This window comes from Pogona vitticeps, chromosome 5 (assembly GCF_051106095.1).
Source record: "Pogona vitticeps strain Pit_001003342236 chromosome 5, PviZW2.1, whole genome shotgun sequence".
NCBI lineage: Eukaryota > Metazoa > Chordata > Lepidosauria > Squamata > Agamidae > Pogona > Pogona vitticeps.
Window position 1 is genome coordinate 195,992 of NC_135787.1, and position 23,373 is coordinate 219,364.

The 23,373-nt window shown below is 60.4% G+C and overlaps 3 protein-coding genes across 7 annotated transcripts; 2 read left to right on the plus strand and 1 right to left on the minus strand.

Annotated features, from left to right (window-relative positions):
• Positions 1–225: 225 nt before the first annotated feature.
• HTRA2 (HtrA serine peptidase 2) lies at positions 226–5,596 on the minus strand. 3 transcript variants are annotated; one of them, XM_073002263.2, is made up of 8 exons: positions 5,133–5,596; positions 3,779–3,983; positions 3,124–3,318; positions 2,940–2,972; positions 2,582–2,690; positions 1,910–1,979; positions 1,219–1,314; positions 226–1,072 (listed from the first exon to the last, which is right to left on the minus strand). In XM_073002263.2, exons 1-8 carry the CDS (start codon positions 5,564–5,566, stop codon positions 907–909), a joined length of 1,308 nt encoding a protein of 435 aa, XP_072858364.2. In that variant the 5' UTR covers positions 5,567–5,596; the 3' UTR covers positions 226–906. The 3 variants fall into 3 exon arrangements, with proteins under 3 accessions (XP_072858364.2, XP_072858365.2, XP_078250534.1); XM_073002264.2 differs by having other exon boundaries at positions 5,142–5,594; XM_078394408.1 differs by having other exon boundaries at positions 5,146–5,584.
• Positions 5,597–5,707: 111 nt separating this feature from the next.
• On the plus strand, positions 5,708–10,672 carry AUP1 (AUP1 lipid droplet regulating VLDL assembly factor). 2 transcript variants are annotated; one of them, XM_073002261.2, is made up of 12 exons: positions 5,708–5,908; positions 6,125–6,262; positions 6,479–6,653; positions 7,101–7,288; positions 7,415–7,487; positions 7,712–7,785; positions 8,038–8,104; positions 8,309–8,417; positions 8,735–8,875; positions 9,788–9,930; positions 10,102–10,190; positions 10,309–10,672. In XM_073002261.2, the coding sequence occupies exons 1-12, from the start codon at positions 5,850–5,852 to the stop codon at positions 10,355–10,357; spliced, it is 1,305 nt and encodes a 434-aa protein (XP_072858362.2). In that variant the 5' UTR covers positions 5,708–5,849; the 3' UTR covers positions 10,358–10,672. The 2 variants fall into 2 exon arrangements, with proteins under 2 accessions (XP_072858362.2, XP_072858363.2); XM_073002262.2 differs by having other exon boundaries at positions 7,415–7,463.
• Positions 10,673–15,627: 4,955 nt separating this feature from the next.
• LOC110079832 (BCL2/adenovirus E1B 19 kDa protein-interacting protein 3) lies at positions 15,628–19,082 on the plus strand. Of its 2 annotated transcripts, none has more exons than XM_020795200.3 (6): positions 15,628–15,897; positions 16,606–16,726; positions 17,344–17,395; positions 17,618–17,697; positions 17,846–17,992; positions 18,276–19,082. In XM_020795200.3, exons 1-6 carry the CDS (start codon positions 15,801–15,803, stop codon positions 18,322–18,324), a joined length of 546 nt encoding a protein of 181 aa, XP_020650859.2. In that variant the 5' UTR covers positions 15,628–15,800; the 3' UTR covers positions 18,325–19,082. The 2 variants fall into 2 exon arrangements, with proteins under 2 accessions (XP_020650859.2, XP_020650860.2); XM_020795201.3 differs by lacking the exon at positions 15,628–15,897 and adding an exon at positions 16,166–16,475.
• Positions 19,083–23,373: the final 4,291 nt, after the last annotated feature.

Sequence of the window (23,373 nt, forward strand, 5' to 3'; positions counted from 1 at the left end):
TCTCTCTCTCTGATGCCGCCTGTCGCTGGGCACCTTCTGCGCATACAGCTTGTAGGTCCAGTTGTTGGGGGAAAAGAGACAAAGCATTAAGGGAGATCCCTGTCACCCCACTCACCACCACCCCCGCAAAAGCCACCATGCCCAACAGAAGGCTGCCTGGTTTTGCAGCTTGGAGAACGAACTGCCACAGCCCAGCAGTAGAAGCAAGACACAAGGACCTCAGCATCTGGAGTCTGGATTTATTTTAGCAGCCACTGAGGAAAGAGAGAGAAAAGCCGAGGTCTTCTGCCACCTTTCCTGGGCGTGCTGTGAAGGCATGGCCGTCTTGGGACCACTGGATTCGTGGCAGAAGCAGCCACAGCCCTTCCTGGCTCTGCGCTCTCTGGGTGGGCCGGATATTCCCCCCCTCCAAATCCCTGGCAAACGTAGGCACTTGCTGCTATTGTTGTCGTCTTGGGTTACCCCTACCCACCCAGGGCTCGAGAGGGGACACAGCTGCACCTTGGTTTCTGCACCAGTCTTTGTCAGGGAGGTCCAGGCCATGTGGTGCTGGGGAGGGGAGGCTGGGAACACAGTGTCCTGTGACTCCGTCAGGTCTGGAGCAGTTGGGCGCCAAAGAAAAAAGACACACTTGTGCCAGTCTTAGGTGCGCATCTTCCATGCTACTCTGTCTTAGAAGATACAAATCCAGCCAGCGAGGGAAACAGGAGAGAGCAGAGGGCCTCAGGCAACCATTTTAAAGATCAGAAACAGGCCCTTCCTCTGATGCAGGTGGTTACTGAGACAGGCACCTGCCTCCCCCTTCCAGCAAGAGAAAAGGCGGGCGGCCACCTGCTCTGCTCCCAAGGCACCGGGTCTGTTTCCAGGCGCAGGGGGAGGCGGCTGCAGCTTCAGTAGACGCAGCGGTTACTCGGTGACCTCAGGGGTGATGGTCAGCAGCAATGCCTCGTAACTACGGCGCACCAGCAGGGTGAGGTGGGCCTGGCTGCGCACCGCTTCGTAGACATCCTCTGCCCGCTTGGCCGCCTGGCCATTGATCTCCACCACTACATCGCCCGCCTTGAGTCCGGCCCTGGAGGGAGAGCGGCACAAGGTGGAAGAGAACGGAGAAAGAACGAGGCTGACCCATTCACTCGGGGGGTGGGGTGGCACATGGAAGTAGAGATCTGGTGCTACCCGCGAGCCCCTCCCTTCACATCCGATTGTGCTCCAACTTACTGGTGGGCCGGGGAGCCAATGATCACTTTGTGGATAAGGACCCCGTGGGTCACATCGGGAAAGGCCGGGTCCCTTATCTTCAGCTCAGAAAGGATGCTGCAGGGTAAAAGGGGTGCGTGTGTCATAAGAACAGCCTCTTTGAGCTTTCGTTGATCCGGTATTCCCACCGCCACCTGTGTTCCTTCAGCTGCCCAACCATCCTTTTTTCTGTTTGCAAAGCCTTGGCAGCAGAGAACCTGCAGTGGCCAAAAGGAAGCCGCCTCGCCTCCAGACAGCACAGCAAGCCAGGGGAACGGCTCCCCACTGGCACCCGGAGGCCACGGGCTCCTGACCCCACCCCAGCCTCAGCGCGGGCCTCGACTGGGCCTCCTGCTCTGGCAGGGCCACAGCCTGGCACCTTCTCCTCGCCTACGGATCTCGGCATCGCAGGGCCAGCCGCCTAAGGGCTTGGTCCCTGGGTCTGAACCTTGGTCCTGCACCCTATGCTCCAGATGTTGTGTTACCTGGAGCTGGAGGGAGGGCAGCTCTGCCGGCCTGACTCACTGCACAGCCTGATCCCAGCCTGCCTTGCGGGGAAGATGGCACGCACACCCGCAGCTTCTGAGTCCCAGACTGCCAGCCACAGAGGATTTGGGGTGGGGGGTGGGGAGACCCACACAACAGCGAGAAGACTGAGGCCAGGAGCCCCTACCTGGGGGTTAGGGTCAGCATCATCACCCCAATGTAGCGCCTCTTTCCTTCTGTGCTGCCAAACCAAGAATCTGCGACAGGAGAAACAGTCATTGCCAGAGATTGATGATTGACTGATTGATTGACTGATTGATTGATTTAATTTATATGCCGCCCACTCTACCCAGAGATCTCTGGGCGGCTTACAACAATTAAAATTCAATTAAGATACAATAAAAGATAAAATGATTAAAATACAATTAATATTGCCATCAGGACCCACAGTTGATGTTATTTCAATTAAAAGCCTTCTGGAACAGATGTACCTCAAAGGACTCAAGCCCTCCGCCCCGGAACCCCAACACCCAGAAGCCCTCTCAGATTACCCATAGCTCTGCAGCACAAACATCCGAAGAGTCGAGAATGAAGCCCCCGTAGGTCTGCCTCGGGGAGCAAGAAGCTGGAGGGGAGCCCTTGGGCCCTCCAGCTCCCCAAAGTTTCAACCAGCATGACCCATAGGAAGAGGCAATGGGCATGGCAGTCCTCCTACTAAACATCTCAATGGAACTGCCCAGCTACGGGGAAGGGAATTTGAGACTACAGGCAACGCGGCACACCCGTCCCCACAGGTTCCAGGCCCAGGCCACATCTGGAGGCCGAGAAGAGCCAGGAGGAAGGAGCCCCACCAACATACCCTTGCGCTTCTCCCCTTGCTCCAAGAAGGCCCGCAGTCGGTCAGAGGGAATGGCAAAGGAGATCCCGGCCGTCACCTTCATGGTATTGACTCCGATCACTTCACCATCCTAGGAAAGAGCCAAGACCCAGCGCAGCCTCCATGATTCACCTTTGGGGAAGGGAAGGAAGATGCTGCCCCCCCTCCCAGGTTGGGCAAAGCCGCTCCCCATAGCAGTGGGTGGAAAAGCGCATCCTCAGCCCCCCCCCTTTAGCCAGAAGGACCTCCCCTACAGAAAGGCCCCAGAGAAAAGCTTGGGAGGAGGTGAAAGCCCCCGCCGCAGGAGCAGAGCCCAGCAGAGGCCCGGCCAAAAACTCACCAAGTTGACGAGGGGCCCCCCGGAGTTCCCAAACTGCAGAGGCAGAGAACGAGGAGTCATTACCCAGACCCCACGGCTCCCTAGACCCAGAGGGGGCTTCAGGAAGCACCGACTCCTCCCAATCCGGGAAGGCAGTTGGGGGGGGGGGGAGGTGAGGAAGCCCCTCCCTGCAGTCCCTGCTTACATCAATGGCCGCATCTGTCTGGATGTACTCCATGTTGGAAGAGGCCAGGCCCAGCTCCCGGCCGCCCCGCTGGGCTGAGCTGACGATGCCTGAGGTGATGGTGTTCTGCAGAGCGAAGGGGCTGCCCATGGCCACCACAAACTCCCCCTGGCGCACCTCCGAGGAGCGGCCCAAGGGCAGTGTCGGCAGGGGGTGCTGTGGGCACAGGCAGGTAGGCAGAGGGTCAGCACCAGGGTCCAAAGCACCACGTCCTGGGCTGCCCACCCCCTGAAGAAGCACTCGGTTATCTCCTGGGTCCCTATGCGGCCCTCGGGTGACTCTCCAGTCCAGACTCAGGACCCTCTCCCGATAGTAGATCTGGGGCAGGCAGAAGGCCAAAGAGGGAGCCCAGCCAGCACTTCCCAAGCACTAGCGTCCTCAGAACCAGCTGGCCGGCCAGCAGGGCAGGGCTCAGCCGCGCTCAGGGTGGCTCTCGCCCGGCAGGGCCGGCTTCCTCGCTGCAAGGGCACCACCTGGAGAGTCCAACCTACAAGGCACTCTGTCTACAGGGGCATACACCCCCTCCTCCCCGGGCCTTGGCTAGGGGCCTCCCCCTCGGCATCCCCCAACCTCTGACCCGTCCGCTCGCCCCGGGCCCGCCCGTCTGCCGACTGACCTTCGGGCTGATCTTGATGGTGGCAATGTCGGCCACCTGGTCCACATGCCGCACCACCGCGTCGTAGAGCTCCCCGCTGGCCAGCCGCACCCTCACCCGCCTCCGGTTGGCCACGACGTGGGCGTTGGTCACAATCAGCCCATCTGCCGACACCACGAAGCCTGACCCGTTAGAAATTGGCACTTCCCGCCCAGAGAAAGGGTGCCTGGATTTTGGGGGGTGGGGGGGGGAGGAGAGAAGGACAGCTGAGTGAGCAAAGGGCCCAAACACGGAGCACGTATGTTGCTAGACTGCAAGGCCCATCATCCTTCACACCATTTAAGCATAGTTTTGGAACAGCTCGCCATGTTAGTCTGTGCAAGCATATCAGGAAAAATCCACAGAGGCAAAACCAAACAAGACAAAAAAATGAGGCCCCTTAAAGACGAGCCACTATATTTTAAAGTGAGAGTTCGTGGAGATATCAGCTTCATCAAACATAAGGAAACAGAGTGAAATGGGGAACGAAATATCAGCTTCGGACGAAACATGCATTGCATCTTGGGTATCATGTACATTTAAAAAACTAATAAAGTTGCTGCTATTCTGACAGGCTTTCTCAGATTCTAAAACGCCCTGATACAACTGGGGCTTCAATAACTAACTTCCAGCACGTTTCCATTTTCACTTTATTATGCGGGTTTTAACGTAACTTGTCTAGTGCAGCCCGATGGGCGAAATAAAACTCAAACACAAAAACAAATTTGCATGCAGTAACTCGGCTTGTGTTGTTTTAGGGCTCTGACGCCCGGAGAGAGAAGAGAGAGAGGGCGAGCGTGTGTTTGTGTGTGTGTGTGTGTGCGAAGCTGAAGGCGGCTGGAGAGGAACTTCAAACTCAAGAGGCGGAGAGAGAGAGAGAGAAGGAGAATATCTGGAATCCAAGGACTTCATCACTCGGATCCTTAGAGCTGAAAGACGGCTGCGGGTTGCAACCCAAGGCAACCGAGGGGCAGAAGGGAGTCGGGAACACACACCCCCCCCCCCCAGGCCCGCCGGCGCGTTCCCGAAATCGATCTCCTCTCTAGACAGGGGGGTGGGGTGGGTGGGGGCTTGACCCCTGACCTCAGGAAGCCCTCGCGGCTCCAGCCTGCAAAGGAGGGGCTTGGAGGGAGCCTCCCCACTGGCTCCAGCAGAAGGGACCGTGGGGGCGGACGGGGGGGGGGCGGGAAGCAAGGAAGGGCAGCTCCTACGCCTCCCTCTCGGCCGCCCGCAGCCAGCTAACCCCCCCCACTCACGCTCCCCCCGCCCCCCCGGAGTCGCCCCCTGCCCCAGCCCCCCCTCCCCGCCTCCCCCCGCGCCAGCCCCCCCCCCACACCGGCGGTACCTGCCCAGGATCTCGATGTAGACGAGGGCCGGCGCCGTCCGCTCCACCACGTCGGCGATGAAGTTGAAGCTGCTGCGGGGGGAGCCGGAGCGGGGGGGCGGCGGCGGCGGCGGCGGCGTGGGGGAGGCCGGCGGGGAGGGCGAGGCGGCGTGCACCGGGCGGGGGCCCAGCCGGGGGCGCCCCTCCAGGCCCCCCCACAGCAGCAGCGCCAGCCCCGCCCCGGCCGCCCCCGCCCACCGGGAAGAGCCCGGCGGGGGGCCAGGGGGAGGGGGGCCGCCGCCCGCTGACCCCCGCCCCCCTTCGCCCCAAGGCCCCGCCCCGGCCGCCGCCCCCCCCTGGCCGTGGCCACCCTGCCCGAGCAACAGCCGGAGGAGGCCGAGCCGCGCAGCCCCCGCCGCCGCGACCACCCGAGCCGCCCCAGGCATCCTCTCTCGGCGCCCGGAAGACGAGCCGGAAAGGGCGCCGGGCCCGGGAAGCCGAGCGCGGGGCACGCCGGGAAGTGTAGTCCGCCCGCCCGCCCGCGAGAGCGGAAGGGGCGGGGCAGAAGGGCGGACACCGCCTGGACGTGCTTCCGCCGCCGCCGCCGCCGTCAGGCAGGCCTATCCAAGATGGCGGCTCCGGCCTTGGCCGCCTCCTCCGCCCGCTGAGGGCCCCGCAGGCCCCGCGAAGGCAGGCCGGCCGGCCAGCCGGGCACCCGCTCCCCCCGCCATGGAGCCCTCCCCGGCCGCGCCGCCGGTCGCCCCCGAGCGCCTCTTCGACTCGCACCGGTAAGGCGGGCAGGCAGGCGGGCGGGCGGGCGGGGAGAAGGGAGGGCCTCTTTCCCCTTCGGAGCGGGCGGGCGGTCAAGCGAGCGGCCTGCCTGCCTGCCCGCCTGCCTGCCGGTCCCCGGGGCGCTGGTGGGGCTCGGGCTGAGGCGGCGGGTCCTCCTTCCTCTCCACACCGGGCTCCTCCTGCCCTTCCTCCCTCCCTTCCTTCCCCGCCAGGCTCCCGGGCGACGGCCTGCTGCTGGTGTCGCTGCTCCTCTACGCGCCGGTGGGCCTCTGCCTGCTGCTGCTGCGGCTCTTCCTCGGCCTCCACGTCTTCCTGGTCAGCTGCGCCCTCCCGGACAGCGCCCCCCGCAGGTCAGCCCCCCTTAAAGCCCCCCCAGACCCCCGGGGGCCGGGAGCGGGGGGAGGGGTCGGCGCGCGCGCGGAGAGGAGGATTCGGGGGGGGGTCGGCTCGGGAGCGGGGCGAGGCATTGGGGGGCGGGGCGGGGGCGGGGGGGAGAAGAGGCCGGTCCCGGCGCCCCCGGCCCGACCCCGACCCCCACCGCCCCGGCCTCTTTCCCTCCCACGCAGGTTCGTCGTGCGCGTGATGTGCGCCGTGCTGGGCCTGTTTGTGCGGCAGAGCCAGGCCGGGGACCGGCGGGAGCAGACCCGGCACCGGCACCGGGGGGAGCCCCGGGTCTTCATCGCCAACCACATCACCCACTTCGACCACAACGTTCTCCACCTGCTCGCCTCCTGCAGCGCGGTGAGTAGAGGTGGCGGCCGCGGGGGGGGGGGGGACGGACGACGACTCCCACCCACCCCCTGCTCGGGAAGACCAACGGGATCCCTCCTTTCCCAAAGAAAATGGGACTCAAAAGAACAGAAAGGCCCAGGATCTGCTCTTACCATTTAGGGTTGGTTTTGCTCATTAACGCCATGAGTCCACAGCGCCACGCTCTTGGGCTTGGGCAGACTGTTGGCCGTGGTATCTATAAGGAGTTTTTTGAGCCGAAGGAAAGGTGGTTGAAAACCACTCCTTCCTACCAGGAGTCCAGCCTGGCCAAGCTTGGGAGCAGATTCAGAAAGGGCCGTGGCACGAGGCCTCCCGGCTTCAGTGGGAGGTTTCTGGGAGCCAGTCCAGGTCCCTGTGGCTTGGGGTGCCTTGGGGGGGGGGTGAACTCCCTTTCTCACCGGTCTTTCCGTCCCACAGCCCGCGCTGAATGGCTCCTCAGGCTTCATCTGCTGGTCGCGGGGCTTCTTGGAGGTAGGGGGTGCTGAGAGCCGAGGAGAGCTGCTGGAATCGCTGAAGGCTTACTCAGCCCAGGGAGACACCCCACCTCTGCTACTGTTCCCAGAGGAGACCACTACCAATGGCCGGGTGGGCCTCCTGCGTTTCAGGTAAGACCTGGCTGAGGGGTGCCTGGGCAGGGCCTGCGGTTTGCCGCCACTGCTGGTGACGGTGGGGCAGGGGGAGGGCAGGGCCCCCTCCCTAGCTCGTGGCCTGACTGCATTGTTCTTTTGTAGCACGTGGCCATTCTCCATCTTAGATGCTGTCCACCCAGTGGCGCTACAGGTACAGAGGCCCTTCGTTGCTGTGGTGAGTCTACGTTCGGGGAGGGGTGCCAGTTGACCTAGATGGCTTTTGGATGTGGCCCCAGCCCCCATCCTTGTGGGTAGCTTTGAGGGGGTTCCCTTGGGGGCAGAAGGCAGCCTCCCTCGTCCCTCTTGGGACTCAGGGCAGGATTTGCACCTGCACCAGCTTTGTGACATTTCTCTCTCTTGCTTCCTTCCTCCTCCCCCATCCCCCACTTCACCACCAAGAGCGTGGCTGACGCCTCCTGGGTGACAGAGCTGCTCTGGACCTTTTTTGTCCCCTTCACCATTTATCAAGTAAGGTACTAGAAGTCTCTGTTTCTTTGGTGGGAGGGGAGGTGGGAGGAATGATGCACAAGGCTGTGGTCCTGGGCCTAACCCTGACTTGCGCCTTGAGCCCCCTTTGCCAATAGTCCCTTGAGAAGAAGGAAGCTTTGTCTTACTGCCTGCCAGGTGGCCTGTGGTGCTTTTTGACAGTGTTGGCGGTGGGGGGGGGGTGGAGGGTTCCCTGGGTCTCTGTTACTCAAAACGTGTGCTGTCTCTCTCCTGGCCAGGTGGCTGCCAGCTGTTTGCAGAGCAGCCGAAGAGCCACGTGAGGAGTTTGCACACCGAGTCCAGCAGGTAGGGGAGCAGCTTTTCTTAGGCAGGAGGCTCCTTTGGCAGTTCTCTAGGCTGGCCGCAAGCGGCAGGGTTGGGCTGGTCTCCAGTACAGGTGCTAGTCACTGATGGGCAGGGTGTGCCACTTGATGTCTTTAAGTGGCAGTCTGATTTGAGGTTTGGTAGCTTCCAGACTCAGACAGTCTCTCCTGTTCCTCCCCCTGCCAGCTCTTGGCCACAGAACTGGGCATGGCGTCCACTCGACTCACTGCTGCTGACAAGGCGGAGCACCTGAAGCGACTGCGCCACAGTTCCTCTGTCTCCTATAGTCTTCCAGGTGGGTAGGTGGGGATTGCTCTGCTTTTACCAAAAAAAACGCTTGTCCCAACAAATGTTTGCAAACCCAACTGTTTCCTTGTCTGCTATCTTCCCGCCTCCGGCCTAGCCCCTACCTGGAGGTTTTTAGCTGTTTCGGTGCATGGCTTGGGGGAGGGAAGGTGACCGATATGGCATTCAGCCCAGTTCCCTTGGTAGGCATGGACTGGGGTGAGTGAGCCCAAGGTGGTGGGTTTGTGAGATGCTGGAAAGGGGAATGAGCTCCAGCTTCCCATGCTGAATCTCTCCCCCTCTTCCTCCTCCTCCTGTTTCTCTTAGCTCCAACTAATTCTGTGGAAGGCCGGTCTCACGCCCCGCACAGTGCAGCCCCTGTGGAGGAGGGGCACTTGGCGGGCGTGGCCCAGCGCGTCCAGGAAGTCCTGCCCCATGTGCCCCTGGCTGTTATCCACAGAGACCTTGGTGAGTGGGTGTTGGGGGAGCTGTGCTGGCTTCTGTTCCTACCTCCCCTGGTGAGTGATGGCTTCTGGGCTTCAGCATGACATCCCAGGAAGGGTGGCAGAATGGCAGGGGAGGAGTGAAAAGAAAAGGGAAAGACCAGGACACAGAGCACAGCTCAGGGTGTGGGCTGTGGCTGCTGCACTGGCCTCTGGGCAGACTTCTTAGGCCAGACTCCATCCAGGCCCCCAGAGGCTGGCCAGTGGGGTAGCCTAGCCATGGTGAGAAACAGCCCTTTCCCCTCCCAACCACAGCCGTTAGAACTCACTGCAAATGTGTATGTGTGCGTTTCTCTCAGTGTGAGGGTGTTTAGGGTGGCAGATGCTTGCCTGCTCTGCAAGTTACACATTATCCAGGAATGTTTTTGAAAAATTGTAGAGTCTTGTTAGCTGTCACAGAGAGTAACTTGTGGGTGGGTGGTTCTCATGATCCTTGGATTACTGTTGTGCAACTCGGAGATTGTCTGGTTGAAAACAAGTTCTTCTTTGGGCTCAAGAGGAAGCAAAGGTGGGTCCCCTGGGCTGTTGGATTTTGACCAGTATTCCCTATGGGAGTAAAAAAGTTGGTCTAGTAAAGGTTTTTTATGTGATGAATCATTGTCAATGAACTTCTGGCTTGAAAAAGACTGAGTAAAATGGTTGTTGATATTTTAAAAGTGTCTATTTTTCCATTTTGTTGTCACAATTCAGTGTGTTCAGTCACTGAATGGTAGTTTTGCGGTTGGTGCTGGAGACCTGGGTGTGTGTATAGAAAAAGTGTTTGTATCATTACAGCGGACTGGCCAAATGGCCGAGGGGAATCTACTCACTGGGGTTGGTTGCAAGAAAGTTTGTGGGTGTGCTTGTTTTTGGTCCTGAGGGCTTTTATTCCTCTTAGCCCAGACAAACTGTGTGGACGCCACCATTGCCAACCTGCTTGAGGGCCGGGTTCCCTTCTTACCCAGTGAGGGGGAAACAGAAGCTTGCTCCATCGCGCCATCTGGCTCCGGTGCTCCTGCTGCTGCCTCAACCCCAGCCACGGTATCTACCAATGTGGAAAGAAGAGCGGGGGGGGGGGGCGGGGGGAAGGGATTTGAGGGCATGTGTTCCTTGCTGAGACCATGGCAAGGTGGAGGGTCTGCCCATGGGCAGATGGGTCCATGCAGCCGAGTTCCACTGGGGGGTTACTCTCACCCCCTCCTCTTTCCATAGGCACGTGTGAAGGTCTTTGCTCGGTCCCCAGAGGCACGGCACCTCTCCCTGCAAGAGCGGAAGCGGGCGCTCTATGACTATGCCCGGAGGTGAGGTGCCGATCCTTTTCTACCTGGGGTGGGGCATGTCTCAGATGGTGAGGCTCCCCTCTGCTTCAGCTGACCCCATTGCACCTCAAAGACTGCTGTGTTTCTTTTGCCCTCCCAGGAAATACACTGAGAAATATGGAGTGGCGCTGAGAGAAGGGAACCACTGAGCCACCCTTGGACGAGGTTTTTCCTGGACTGGTGGATTGACCCGCCTCGCACCTTTGCACGGATGGCAGCTGTCCCAGAATTCTGGCGTCTCACCTTGTGGAAGCCTCGAAGCAGCCAGAGTCTTCGCTGCACACCAAAGGACATGAAGCTTGCCCCCAGAAATGGGGGCCTGCCCTGCCTGCCTGCTTCCCTGATCACCAGACCTGGACTGAGTCATGCCCTGCAGCAGGGCTGGGGCCAGGAAACTGCCTCAGGAGGGGGCTAGAAGGGCAGGGGGACTTTCACTGTCAAAATAAACGTTACCCAAATTCTCATCATTGGCTCAGAGGCTGCTTGGTCCCCTGCCAAGGAGTCCTGCTAAGGGCCCCTGATTTGTCCGGGTGGGGTGTAGAGGTTCTTGAAGCAGTTCTGGTTCTGCAACTGGGAAAAGGTTAGAACTCTTGCTGACTGGAGGGGTTCAGACCAGGTGTGTGTGATGGGGGCGGGGGACCCAGGACAGTTCTGTTGGGCTCCTACAAAGAAGGTGTTTGATCCTTGTGAGGAAATAGATCCTTGGATAGGTCATCTGGGGGAAACTCTGTTACTTTCCAACCACCTGGCCTGGGGTCAGATCCTTGGGCGTGAAGAGAGCCCTTTTTTGCACCTGGTAATCGATCTGCTCCTTTACGCCTGGTTTGGGATCAAGCAGAGCCATGCTGGGGGTCCAGTGCAGGGGTTTGGAGTTAGTATTTGGGAGCTGGGCTGCCTTTCTTGAGCCCACGGCCATGGTTCCTGCGGGGGGGAGGGAGGGGGCATTTCTAGTCGTCTTTCCTGAAGTCTGGGATGCATGCCATTTTCTGCTTTCTCTTCCTTAGCATACCACATCCAAAAGAGCATGGCCACTTCCACCTAGAGTTCCCACGTTTTCCACCTCCTTGGACCCAATTCCATTTCTTTGTAGTCTCGCTGCCCTTTCGGCTCTGTAGAGACGGACGGTCTCCCAAAGAACCACAATGCACAAAAGGTGCTCTGGCAGCTTCCTTTTAAAGACATTAACAGGAAGTAGGCTGGGTCTAGGCCTTGGCCGCCTCTGAGACAAGGCCCTGGTCCAGGTGAAGGAAATGTAGTTGTGGGCCTCTGGACTGGTTCTCCAGAATTCTGCCTGTGAAATTGTTGGAGAACTCTGGGATTTGGAGTCGAACGAATCTGAATGCCGCATCCTGAGTTGTCACATGAAAGCTCCAGCTCCAGAGAGAAGGACCCTAACTAAGCTGCCTAGAGTGGTCGAAATGACTAGATAGGCGGGGTATAAATACAATAAATAAATAAATAAACTGCTGCATTCAAATTACTGGGAGGCCTGTCCCTCCATGGAGATTCTGAAACAGACTAGATGGCCTGGCGTGCTCTGGTCCGTGGAGTCATGAAGATTTGGACACGAATGGAAGGCCTGCCCTCCCAGCGAGGGGCCCCAAAACATCCCCGTGATCACGGGTAGAGGGTGGTATGGCATTGGCGCCGTCCCTACTCGTGTCAGAAGAGCGGCGAACAGATGGTTAACCCCCAGTACTGAGGTAGTCAGACCAGTCAGCCCTCCACTCTACGCCTGGTGTTGTTGAATGCCAGGTCTGTATCTAACAAGGCCCAGCTAATTTACGACCTCATTCTGGAGGAAGATGCAGACCTGGCCTGCATAACCGAAACATGGATTGGCGGAGAGGGGGGTCCCCCCCTCGCTCTCATTTGTCCGCCCGGTTATGCTGTCCAACACCAGGGTAGACTGGAGGGCCGGGGGGGGGGAGTAGCCATTGTTTATAAATCCACCTTGGAGGTAGCTAGGTGCTCCTCGGTGGTAAAGCCGGGTCTTGAGGCTCTCCACGTGTCGATTGGGGCCAGGGACGGTATTGGGATCTTGCTGGGTTACCGTGCTCCCCGCGACCCAGCCATTTCCCTACCGGAGCTGGCGGACTTTGTCTCCGCGGCACTGTTGGGTTCCCCGAAGCTACTGGTTTTGGGGGACTTCAACGTGCGTATGGGGGCAGAATCTTCCGGACCAGCTCTTGAGTTCTTGGAGACCATGGCCTTCTTGAACATGTCCCAACATGTCAATGGCCCCACCCACGTGGGTGGCCACACACTTGATCTGGTTTTTTCCACCAGTGGGAGTGAGAGTGGTCCGATGGTGACTGACCTTGAGTCGGTACCCTTGTCATGGTCGGATCACCACCTAATAAAATGCACCCTCAAAATGGCTCTCCCCCCTCGCAGGGAGCAGGGACCTATTGTTATGGTCCGCCCTCGAAGGCTACTGGATCCGGTTGGATTCCAGGAAGCCATGAGATGGGTTACGGCTGACCTGGCTGGCGCTCCTGTCGAGGCTCTGGTCGACGGCTGGTTTACCGCCGCGACTAGTGCCGTAGACACGATCGCTCCTAAACGCCCTCTCCGCCGCAGAGACCGCCTGGCGCCCTGGTATAACCAGGATCTCCGGACATCGAAGCGGGTCAGGAGACGGCTAGAGCGCAAGTGGAGAAAGGACCCGACGGATTTCAATTGCATAGCTGTCAAGGTCGCTACTAACCTTTACCTAGCGAAGGTAAAGGCTGCTAGTCGAACATATCTCGCTAACCGGATAAGCGAGGCTGCTGCTAACCAGCAGGCGGAATTATTCCGTATAGTGCGCGACTTATCCGGAATTGGTCCGAGTGACGGGCCTCCCCCTAGTTTTTCACCGGACCAATTTGCAGCATTTTTTAAATCAAAAGTGGAGGCCATCCGCCGGGACCTCTCTCTTTTTTTGAATACAGTGAGTCGAGCTGAGATGTCCAGCGCTCCATCTTGCCCGGTGACCTTTGACTCCTTTCAGCCTGTCACGCCCGATACTGTGGCCAGGGCACTTGATCGCTGTCATGCCAAAACCTCCTCTTTGGACCCTTGCCCGGCCTGGCTAATCAAGGCAGCCAGGCCTTCAACAACGGAATGGGCTACTGTAATAATTAATGGGTCTTTCCTTGAGGGCAGATTCCCTTCTGCCCTCAAGGACACACTCATTAGGCCCATTAGAAAGAAACCTAGCTTGGCGGCGGACAAAATTGGCAACTATAGGCCCGTCGCCAATGTTTCTTTCCTAAGCAAGGTAGTCGAGAGGGTGGTGGCCAATCAGCTTCAGGCGCTCCTGGATGAAACAGATGCCCTGGATCCATTCCAGTCGGGCTTCAGGCCGCGCCATGGTACAGAAACGGCATTGGTCGCCCTGTGTGATGACCTATTGAGGGAGGCCGACAGGGGCAAATTGTCTCTGCTGGTCCTCGATATCTCAGCGGCCTTTGATAACATTGACCACGGTATCCTCCTGGGGAGGCTCTCTGAGTTAGGAATAGGAGGCCGGGCTCTGGCCTGGCTCCATTCCTTCTTGGAGGACCATCCCCAGAGAGTACAGCTTGGGGAGAGCGTCTCGGCCCCGTGGAGTCTCAATTGTGGGGTTCCACAGGGGTCGATCATCTCCCCAATGCTGTTTAATATCTATATGAGGCCGCTGGGTGGGGTCATCAGGGGGTGTGGAGCATTGTGCCATCAGTATGCGGATGACACGCAGCTCTACATCTCCTTCTCACCTACCGCAGGAGATGCCGCCCTGTCCCTTCAGCGCTGCCTGGAGACCGTACTGGAATGGATGCAGGAGAACGGGCTGAGGCTGAACCCGGACAAGATGGAGGTACTAAGGTTGGGCGCCCCCACAATAGGGGATTTGGGAAACTCCCTCACTTTTGGGGGGGTGACCCTGCCCGCCAGGGATGGGGTCCGCAGCTTGGGGATCCATCTAGACCCGGCGCTCACTATGGAATCTCAGGTGGCGTCCGTGGTCCGCACCGCCTTTTTTCATCTTAGGCGGATAGCCCAGCTGCGATCCTACCTTGATGTTGGGGCGCTTACTACCTTGGTGCATGCGCTCGTAATCTCAAGATTAGACCACTGTAATGTGCTCTACGTGGGGCTACCTTTGGGGCTGCTGCGGAAACTACAGGTGGTGCAGAATGCGGCGGCCAGATTACTCAGTGGAGTGAGAAGATACTAACATATCTCCCCCACCCTGGCCGCATTGCATTGGCTGCCCATCCGTTTCCGCATCGACTTCAAAGTGTTGATGCTTGCGTATAAAGCCCTAAATGGTTTAGGACCTCGATACTTGGCGGAACGCCTTCTCCCGCCAAGATCTACCCGTGTCACTCGTGCGAGCCAGAAGGTGAAGCTGAGGAGCCTAACGCCGAGGGAGGCCTGGAAGGAAAAGACTAGAAATCGGGCCTTCTCGGCGGTGGCTCCTCGTCTCTGGAACAACCTACCCCCTGAGATTCGCGCGGCTCCCTCGCTGGGTATTTTTAAGAAACAATTAAAAACATGGATGTTTGGGCAGGCCTTCCCAACAGATAACTCCTGACGATTTTTCCCTCCCCTATAGCTTTCCTATTTTGTTTAATAATTTTTTTCTTTTTTGTTAAGTAATATGGTTATATGTATTTTATTGTTTTATTCTTATGTTGTTAGCCACCTAGAGTGGTCCTCACACGACCAGATAGGCGGGATATAAAATAAATAAATAAATAAATAAATAAATAAATAAACAAACAAACAAACAAACAAACAAACAAACAACAGATGGCCAGGGATGCTACCCTTGAGGGGGGTCTCCACCTTGGTCAGGATGTGTGTGATGCTGGTCAGGATTCTTTTCAGGTCTGCAATCCTTAAGCTTCTAGATGGGAGCAACAACCTCCTCCCCCCCCCCGCCGCTATTTTTTGAGTTGTCCCTATGCTGTGACTCAGGTGCACTTTTTTTTTGGGGGGGGGAACGGTTGGTGCTTCATTGAGAAGAGGAACTCCTCCAGCCTTTCCTTTCTGGCAGCCAATCTGCCATCAACTGGAGGCATGCTACCTGCCCCAGCCAGGGCAGGGCGGGACGGGGGGGGCACCTGCTAGCCCCTTGAAAAGCCATCCTCCTGGCCGCCCCACAGACCAGGCGAGCAGGGCGGGGCGGGGGCGTCACCTGGGTTGAGGCAGCCGATGGGAGAGGGAGGGGGGACGATGGCCGCCCCGTCTAGCCGGCGGCGGCCCGCGCTGCCTCCTGCTCGGCCTTGGCGAGGTCGGCCGAGGCCAGGCTCCTCTCCGGCGGGCGCTGCGTGCAGATCTGCATGTCTGGTTGCCGCTCCCCTCCCGGCCCTTTCATTCATGCCGCACGTAGCCTGCTACTCTTAAAGGGGCAACGGCGGGGAGGGGGGGAGCGAGAGAGGTGGTCCCTCCCCCGCCTTGATCTCACTTGCACAAGGGCGAAGAAAGGACCGAGCCCGGACCTCGATCTGTTGGGGGGGGGGCAGAATTCCGTGTCGCTACTGACCGCCTCTCCCCGCCCGAAACTGGACCGGCGGCCTTGGCGAGCTGGGGTCGGTCTCCGAAATCTCAGAATCGGAAATGGAGCCCGGGTCAAGCCCTGCCCTTACGAGGAAGGTCCCGTCCTTGAGCGCTTCCTCTCGATCCCCATCGCTGACGTTCACAGCCACCCGGCAAGGTAGGCCGCCGTAATATTTAACCCCCCCCCCCCCGTTCAGAGCACACAAACACACACACACACTGCACGTCCGACTGCGGGGAAACAGAAAGGCCGGCAGCTGCGAGTTGAACCGAGGAACGGGGCGAAGGAAGATGCTCTCTGTCGGGGCTTGGCGCCTCCTCCCCGCCCCCCCTTCCGCTGCCCCTTCGCCCCGGTGACGCCGCTCTCCGTGGCGAATGCCCGTAACCTGGGCGGTCCTCCACCCACCTCGGTACCCAAGTTGAGTTGCAGGGGGCGGCGTTGCTAGCCAGGGCGCGCCTCCGGTGGCCTCCAGAGCCCCTGCCTCCCGCTCAGCCTAGCCAGGGGGACTCCCTGCTCCTTGTCCGCCCGTAGGGGCCCCGAGGGACGCGTTGGCGTCGCCCCTTTAAGGCCCCGTCTGTTTACAAGGCGAGCCGGGGGGGGGGCGCGTCACGTGGCCTCCAGCTGGCCGGCCCAAGGTAGTGCCCACCTGCTGGTCCGCGCGGGCTTGGGACGGCGAGGGAGGCGCCGGCAGCGGGGCCCGATGGAGGCGCCTTGGGAGGACGCGTCGCTGCAGGGTGAGCGAGCGAGGCAGCGAGCGAGCGAGGGAGGGAGGGAGGGAGACGGGGAAGGGCCGCCGGACGGGGCGCGGGGTCCCCGGCTCTGACCGCCCCGTCCGTGGTGGCCCCTGCGGCTCCTCCTTTGCAGGCTCCTGGGTGGAGGTGCCTCCTTTCGGGCAGGAGCCGCCCATGCTGGCCTGCGCGCCCTGCGGCGGCGACCTGGAAGCGGTCCTGTTGGAAGCCCAGATGGAGGCGGAGCGCGCCGACGGGTAAGTGGCCGCCCCCCCCCAGGCTAAGCCGGCGGACCGGGGGCCTGCCGAGGCGCGGTGGAACTCCTCGCTACTGGCCCCGAGAGAGCCCCCCCAGCGGGCGATCCGGCATGCCGGTAGGCAGGGGCTGCCCGGCGCAGGTTGGGAGCTGCTGGCTCGGCCCCTGAGCCTGAGCCGTAGACGGTTCTTCCTTCCTCGCAAGTTATGCGCCGGGCAAAAGAACTCCACGAATCCCTGAATAAGAACCGGCAGGAGCGCCGTTAGAAAGGTCCACGTCAAGGCCAAGAGGATGCTCAGCCCTGGGAGGGTCTCTCAGGGCAGGGGCTGGGGAGGGGCGTGTGCGGAAGGCTGCCGGCAAAACGGAGTCCCAGAGGGACAGAGGCCCGGAGGGAGGGAGGGAGGGCGTGAAAAGAGAAGGAACCCCAGCCGGCTGGGGGGAAAGGGCCGCTTCCCATTACCAGCGGTCCCGAAATGTCTGGACACCCACATCAGGCCCTCGAGCCTCCCCTCCCCCCCCTCCTGGAGGACTTCTGATGCCTTCCCTGGGGATGGGAGGGAGCGACCTGGAGGCACCCAAGTCATTTCAGAGGGACTGATCCTGCTTCTTCTCTTCGCAGTCCACTCCTGGCATTGAAAGTACCCGCTGCAGAGGACCTGAGTGTGGGGCAGGTGAGTGCCAGCAGGGAAGCTGTTGAAGGAACACCATGCACGCAGGCCAGCCCCTCGCCCGCCCAGCTTCCTTGGAGGTCATTGCTTCAGCTAGCTGCAGGAATCCAAAGCGTGGGAAGGCATCACGGCCAGCCCCACAGGATAGGCTTCCAGGAGGCCCCAAGAGCTGGCTCCAAAGGGGGAGGAGAGGGTCTTTCCCACAGATTCTGTTTCTCCTTGCAGAGGGAAGACCTGGAGAGCCCGGTCCAGAGGGGGGTCCTGGCTTGGCCATGGTCTAGCGCCCCTGAACATCTCTCCTCCAAGTAAGACTCATGCCCTCATCCCTGCTTCTCACTGGCTCCAACCCCGGGGGTGGGGGTGGGCTTTTTGCACCCTAGAGATCCCCCTCCCTCCCTCCCTCCCTCCCTCCCTCCCTCCCTCTCCCTGCTTCTGAACTCTCTTTCTTTGTAGGGAGTCAGCCTGTATTTCCCCTGTGGTAACGTGCCCCTCCTTGCTCAGCCCGGCTCTGCACAGGAGGAGGGGGCTGCGGGACCCCCAGCTGCTACTCCTCGTCATCCCCTCTCTGCTACTCAGCCATGTCGTGGCCCTAGGCCTTGGGTGAGTGAGGCGGAGTGTAGGCAGAGGCAGAAAAGCCTCCTGTCCCTAGGCTCTTGAGCCTGCATCGCACAAATGCCCTCGCAGCTTCCTTGCCACGAATTCACTGCCAACCCCAGCAGCCTGTAAACTGGGGGGGGGGTTGGAGGGAGGGGGGGGAGACCTGGCCAAAGTGGTAGTTTACCCCTCATTCTCTCTTTCGCGTTTCAACCCTCACCCACCCACCCAGCTCTGCCCCAGCTGACACGGCCCTCCTCTCTTTCTTTCCTCCCTCCCTTTCCTCCAGCATCTGCATCGGCAAGCGCCTGGCCACCTCCTCGGCAAGCAGCCTGTGATGGGGCACAGCCATCTCTCCCTGGATCCCTCTCTTCAGAGCCCTGCTCCCCCCTCTCCCTGAATGGCCAGCTGAGGAGAGATCCCCAAGCCAGGATCATTTCCCCAGGACCTTCTCCTGCCTGAAAAAAAGAGAAGAAACGATGGAAAGAGCTTGCAATCCAAATATCATGTGTGTCTCAATCTTTCTGGGCCTCAGGGGCCACATCCGAACCCCCCCCCAAAGTCGTGATGGCCTCAGCCCCCAAGCCCCTTCTCCTGTCGAGGGGCAAGGATTCTGCAGCTCCCTTCTTTTCTGGGCAGCTTGCTGGGGAGGGTGGGCCTGGTTTTTGACTGACATAGAGAAGATAGATTTTTAAATGCAGCATATGAGTGGCTTGTGGAAATCCCTAGCACTAGAAGCCATGGCAGGTGGTATGCAATATTACCAAACCCATCCAGGCAAATTGGGGGCTCAATGAACGATAGGGAAGGAGACAGAGAAGCCCAGCCCGTTGTCCGCAGACAGATTTCAAGGCTGCTGAAATGGGGGGGGGAGGGGGCTCTGGCTCTTCCCCTTCCTGCTCAGTCCTTGGACCCAAATGTTGGAACACCAGCTGGTTAGCAGGAGGGCACTCAGGCCAGAACGGCCCCCTCCCTGCCACCGGCCGCGTGCAGGCTGCCTCGCTCACCCTCAGCATTAGAACTCCGCGGACTGCTCTCCTCTGCAGACTTGACCGCGACGCCCTTCCTTTCCGTGAATAAACCCTGGTGAAAAGCTCTTGGTCGCCCAGAGTCCTTCCGATGGCGGGCGGCTGGTGGTGGTGGTGGTGGTGGTGGTGAGAAGGCATCACCAGCCGAGGCGAGCAGCGGGAAAGGCGGGGAGATCGCTTGGCCGGCTGCCGGGCCTGGAGGGGATGGCCATTTGGCACCGGGATCCGTCCAGGTCACGCCTTTTGCCAGGGTGGAGGTGGAGAGCGGGCAGCCTGCTTCGGAGAAGGAGCGCCTCCTGGGGGGGGGGGACTGAGTCCGTTCCCCCCCCTCCGCCATGGCTCTGCCTCCAAAAGCGCTTGGGGAGAGCGAGAGAAGCCCCAACAGGCTTTTTTTCGGGGGGGGGGGAAGGCTCCAGAAGGCTTTTTTGGAGCCGGGGTTGTAGCAACTTGCTGCTCTAATTTTGCCTGGAGCTTCCCTCCTTTCCTGAAGGGCGGGGCGAGGGGCGAGCCCCCCCCCCATCATCCTCCATGCCAAACTCTTCCCGGGCCCTCACGGGAGGCCCAGGTCATTTCAAGGGCTGGGGCCCTCTGAAGGAGTAGAACATAGTTAATAAAAAGGAATAAAACCAAACACCAAAGGGGTAAAGCGAGGAACCATGCACCCTTGGCCGAGATGGGCCCCGGGCTAAATGGCCCCCGCTGCCTCCTCCCCGCCCCCCCCCTTTGGCGCTCTTCGGATGCCGGCGACGGCGGCCACAACTCGCCGGCCGGCAACGTCCGGTGCGAGGGAGGGAGCGCCTCCAGGGCGGACCGCTGACCGGGCGGACCGACCGCCTCGGAGGCGTCTCTGGTCCAAGATTAACGACGGCGCCGCCCTCCTTCTCCTCCCGGCCTCAAGAAAGTGGAACGCGCTTCGAGGTCGCGGCGGGGTGGGGGAATGGGAGGGAGGGCCCCCCGCGGAGAAAAAGGCCTGCTGTGTCGGAACAGCACGTCCGTGCGCGTGGTGATCCGCGCGTCCTCCGCTCGTTTTCAGTGGGGTTGCGTGTGTGCTTGTTTTTTTCGTGCCGGAGTGATTTCTCTGGGCATTCCGCCCCACTTCCACGCGTGGGGTAGTGGCCGGAGTGTCGCGCGTCTGAGCCCGAAGTTCAGAGCCCTGCTCAGCCGTCGAAACTCCAGGGCGAGCGTGGGGAAGGGTCCACCTCTCGCACAGTTCCCGCACCTGGAAAACCCCGGGAGCGTCGCCGTCGGTCCGAGGCGATGGGACGGCACAGAACAACCGGAGGGTAGCCCGCCTGAGGGCTCCGGGGGCGGGTGGCGGGGATCGAGCTGGGGCCGACCCCAGGCCGCTCCGAGGCTCGGGCGTACTCCGGCTCTGGGGCGCGACCCACCCTGACCTGGAGCGGTGGCGGCGGCGGTGGGAGAAGGGTGGTCGCGGGCCCTTCGCCGAGAGAAGCAAGCGCTCTGCCTCTCTGCCCGGGGCGGTCTGGGCCCCGTCTCCTCCCTCGGAGCTTGTGGCCAAGAGCCTTCATCAGGAGGAGGAGGAGGAGGAGGAGGAGGAAGGGAGCTTCGCGACAACTGCTCTCCCCGCTGGAGACGCAACCTGGCATCCAACGAAGCCCCCACCGCACCCAGCCTATGGAGGAAGAAGCCCGAGGCTGGCGTTGCCTCCCCCTCCCCCCCGACGTCCCTTCCGTTGCCGGCCGCCGGTGCGCCCTCCTGCCCTCTCGCCCCACGGGGCTCTCCTCCATCACCCTCGCCTCTCGTCCCGTCTCCAGCAGATGGCGCCTGTCACCCGCTCTTGGCTCCGCCGCCGGCCGGCCGGCCGGAGAAGTGGGGCGGCGGGGGGGGGGGGCGCGGCGAGGAAGGACGGCGCTTCCACACTCCAGGTCCCCCCGCCGCCATTTCGGCAGCCTCTGTTCATCCCAAGCGGAAGGAAGGAAGGTTCGTCTTGCAGCTTCGGCCCCCCCATGGACCGAGAGCAGCCACAGCCAGGCCCGCCGAGTTCTGCCTCCCCTCCCCACGGAACGCTCAGGGCCCGGATGAGGCCCACGTGGGAAGACTCCTGGGGAAGAGAGCAGTCGCTTTCTGTCCTCTCCCGCCCGCCCGCCCGCCTGCCTTACGGGCTTTTTCCTTTACTTGGCTTTTGTTCCAAAAGGAAGGGCTGTCAGTCAGCCTAAATCGGGCTCCCCCCCCCCCGCAAAATCTTAGGGACTACAGTACGTTTCTTTCGCTCGAGGCTCAGCCTCTGCTCGCTCCAGAGAGGAGAGAAGTAAAGATGCTCACAGGAGGCACTGCCGCAGCCGCGCTCAGCTAAAGAGAGAGGGCTCTTCTCCTCGCCCCAATAAAAATCCCCACCTTCAGACTGCCCCCTCTGCCAGGCAGGATCAGGGCTCCTTGAACACCCCGATGCTGACATTGAGATGACAGGACAGGATGCATGACCGGATCTTGCCTCTGATGACCACGAGGAACCGCCTCACTCAGAGGCAGTCTACCTCTCAGTCATGAACGGCCCTTTGTCAGGGTCAGGGGAGGGCCCCCCATTTCAGGCTAGCCCTGAATCTTTCAGGACCATCCTGTCCAGACCCTGGGAGGTGGCAGGAAGTCAGTCTAGAACAGTCTGGGGAAACGTAAGCATCCTGGCCACCCTTTGCCCTGAGCTTAACCTTCTAGCCCCCCCTCCCGGTAGAAGGAAGCCATTGTGCTCCGGAAGGTGGCCGGAGTTCTGTCCCTGATGGGGAGAGCGGCAGATCCCTTTCCAGGGCTGGGCCGAGGGTCGGGCTGACCAGAACAGGGAGGTGAGGCCTGCTGCTTCTCCAGGGCTGCTAGCAAAAGCCCCCCTCCCAAACCCTGCTCCCCCTTTTCCTGGGGTGCCCCCCCGACAGCTGTCTGCCTCAGGCTTGGGTGAGGGAGAGGCTGGACGCTTCCTCTGGGCGCAGAGTACCTGAACTGGGGGTGGTGATGAGGGCTCCACAGTTCTGTGCCTGATTCCCTGAAATGGACACAGAAGTTTACTTCAGTGCCCAGCTAACCAAGATGTTTCTTAAAAACTAAGCAACAGAAAATGGCCAGCAAAGAGCTTCAGGGAGGTTGTGCCAGACTGAGAAAAGGGGATTAGCAGGGCAGAAGGGAAGCCAGGGCAAAGTGATGCCTGGTGGGGGTGGGGGGGGTGAGCAAGATTCCCAACGACCACCTGCAGACTGAGGGGGGGGGCATCTGGAGAGCTCAGTGAAAAAGCCAACTCTGTGCGGTGCTGCCTGCAGGCAGGGCAGGGTTAGGCCCACTGAGCACCTGGATTCCGGACTGCCGGGGCTGCCAGAGTCAGGCAAGGCAAGAATCCTGCCGGAAGATTTGGGGCAGTGCCTCTCCTGGGTCTGGTCGATGTGGGAGATGCCTGTGGGCCCATCCCAGAGAGCTGCTTCCTCATCCCTGCCCAGCCTCCCTCTTGCTCTTCCAGATTAGCAGCCAAGGTGCCCGGATTGGTGACCAATTGCAATGGACAAAGTGAGGCAGGATGGAGGGAGGGTCTCACACTCACCCAGAGGTCGCTTCTTACCATCCTGCAAAGAGCAGAGGGGCTTCCTCGGGCAGCACCCAGCTAAGCGGAGGAAGCCTCTGCCGTGGGACACAGCAGCAATGGCTGACTCCTTGGGCTGCGCGAAAGGGACAGGATGACTCACGAGGGACAGGCCAGCCATGGGAGGGCAGCGCCTTCTCTCCAGGGCCAGGGCGGAAAGTCCTCTCTGCTTGTCGGTCGCTGGAGAGCAGAGCGGAGCCCCTGCACGCGTCACTCTGCTTGCACCCCATAATGTCTGGCTGTCCATTGTGGGAAGGCAGAATGTTGAACCAGAGAGGCCACTTGACCCCCACACCCCCCCCTTCCCCACGCTCACCCCTGTGCAGCCCCAAATGGGAGGAAGAGAGAGACATAGAGAGAGGCTGCAGGCAGAGAGCAAACGGTGGCTTCTTGGCCTCCTCTCGGGGCATCGCCTCTTAGCCTCTGTCCAGCCCAAGTGGCCACAGGGGGAGCACAGGAGCCAAGGATCCTGCCCCACTTCTGATTCTCTGACCCCACTTCCTCCTGCATCTGTCCTTAGACCAGGGCTCCCTCGTTCTCCAAGGAGGAAACATGCCGCTTCTCCCCCTCCAACGTGGGCACGAGGGTGTGCCTTTATCTAGCTGGGATTCTGTCTTGAATGTTATTGTCTGCATCAAACTTAGTTGTTAGTCTTGATGGCTTATGCTTGCTTTAAAAAGGTAAAGGTAAAGGTTCCCCTTGACAATTTTTGTCCAGTCGTGTCCGACTCTAGGGGGCGGCGCTCATCCCGCTCTTCAAGCCATAGAGCCAGCGTTTGTCTG

Coding starts and splice junctions, on each gene's coding strand:
- HTRA2 (XM_073002263.2), bottom strand. CDS start 5,566: ATGCCTGGGGCGGCTCGGGTGGTCGCGGCGGCGGGGGCTGCGCGGCTC. Junction 3,984..5,132: donor ATCCTGGGCAGGTACCGCCG/GTGTGGGGGGGG, acceptor CCCAAAATCCAG/GCACCCTTTCTCTGGGCGGG. Junction 3,319..3,778: donor CCATCAAGATCAGCCCGAAG/GTCAGTCGGCAG, acceptor CTGTGCCCACAG/CACCCCCTGCCGACACTGCC.
- AUP1 (XM_073002261.2), top strand. CDS start 5,850: ATGGAGCCCTCCCCGGCCGCGCCGCCGGTCGCCCCCGAGCGCCTCTTC. Junction 5,909..6,124: donor CGCCTCTTCGACTCGCACCG/GTAAGGCGGGCA, acceptor CTTCCCCGCCAG/GCTCCCGGGCGACGGCCTGC. Junction 8,105..8,308: donor TTGCACACCGAGTCCAGCAG/GTAGGGGAGCAG, acceptor TCCCCCTGCCAG/CTCTTGGCCACAGAACTGGG.
- LOC110079832 (XM_020795200.3), top strand. CDS start 15,801: ATGGAGCCCGGGTCAAGCCCTGCCCTTACGAGGAAGGTCCCGTCCTTG. Junction 17,698..17,845: donor CCTGAACATCTCTCCTCCAA/GTAAGACTCATG, acceptor CTTTCTTTGTAG/GGAGTCAGCCTGTATTTCCC. Junction 17,993..18,275: donor GTCGTGGCCCTAGGCCTTGG/GTGAGTGAGGCG, acceptor CCTTTCCTCCAG/CATCTGCATCGGCAAGCGCC.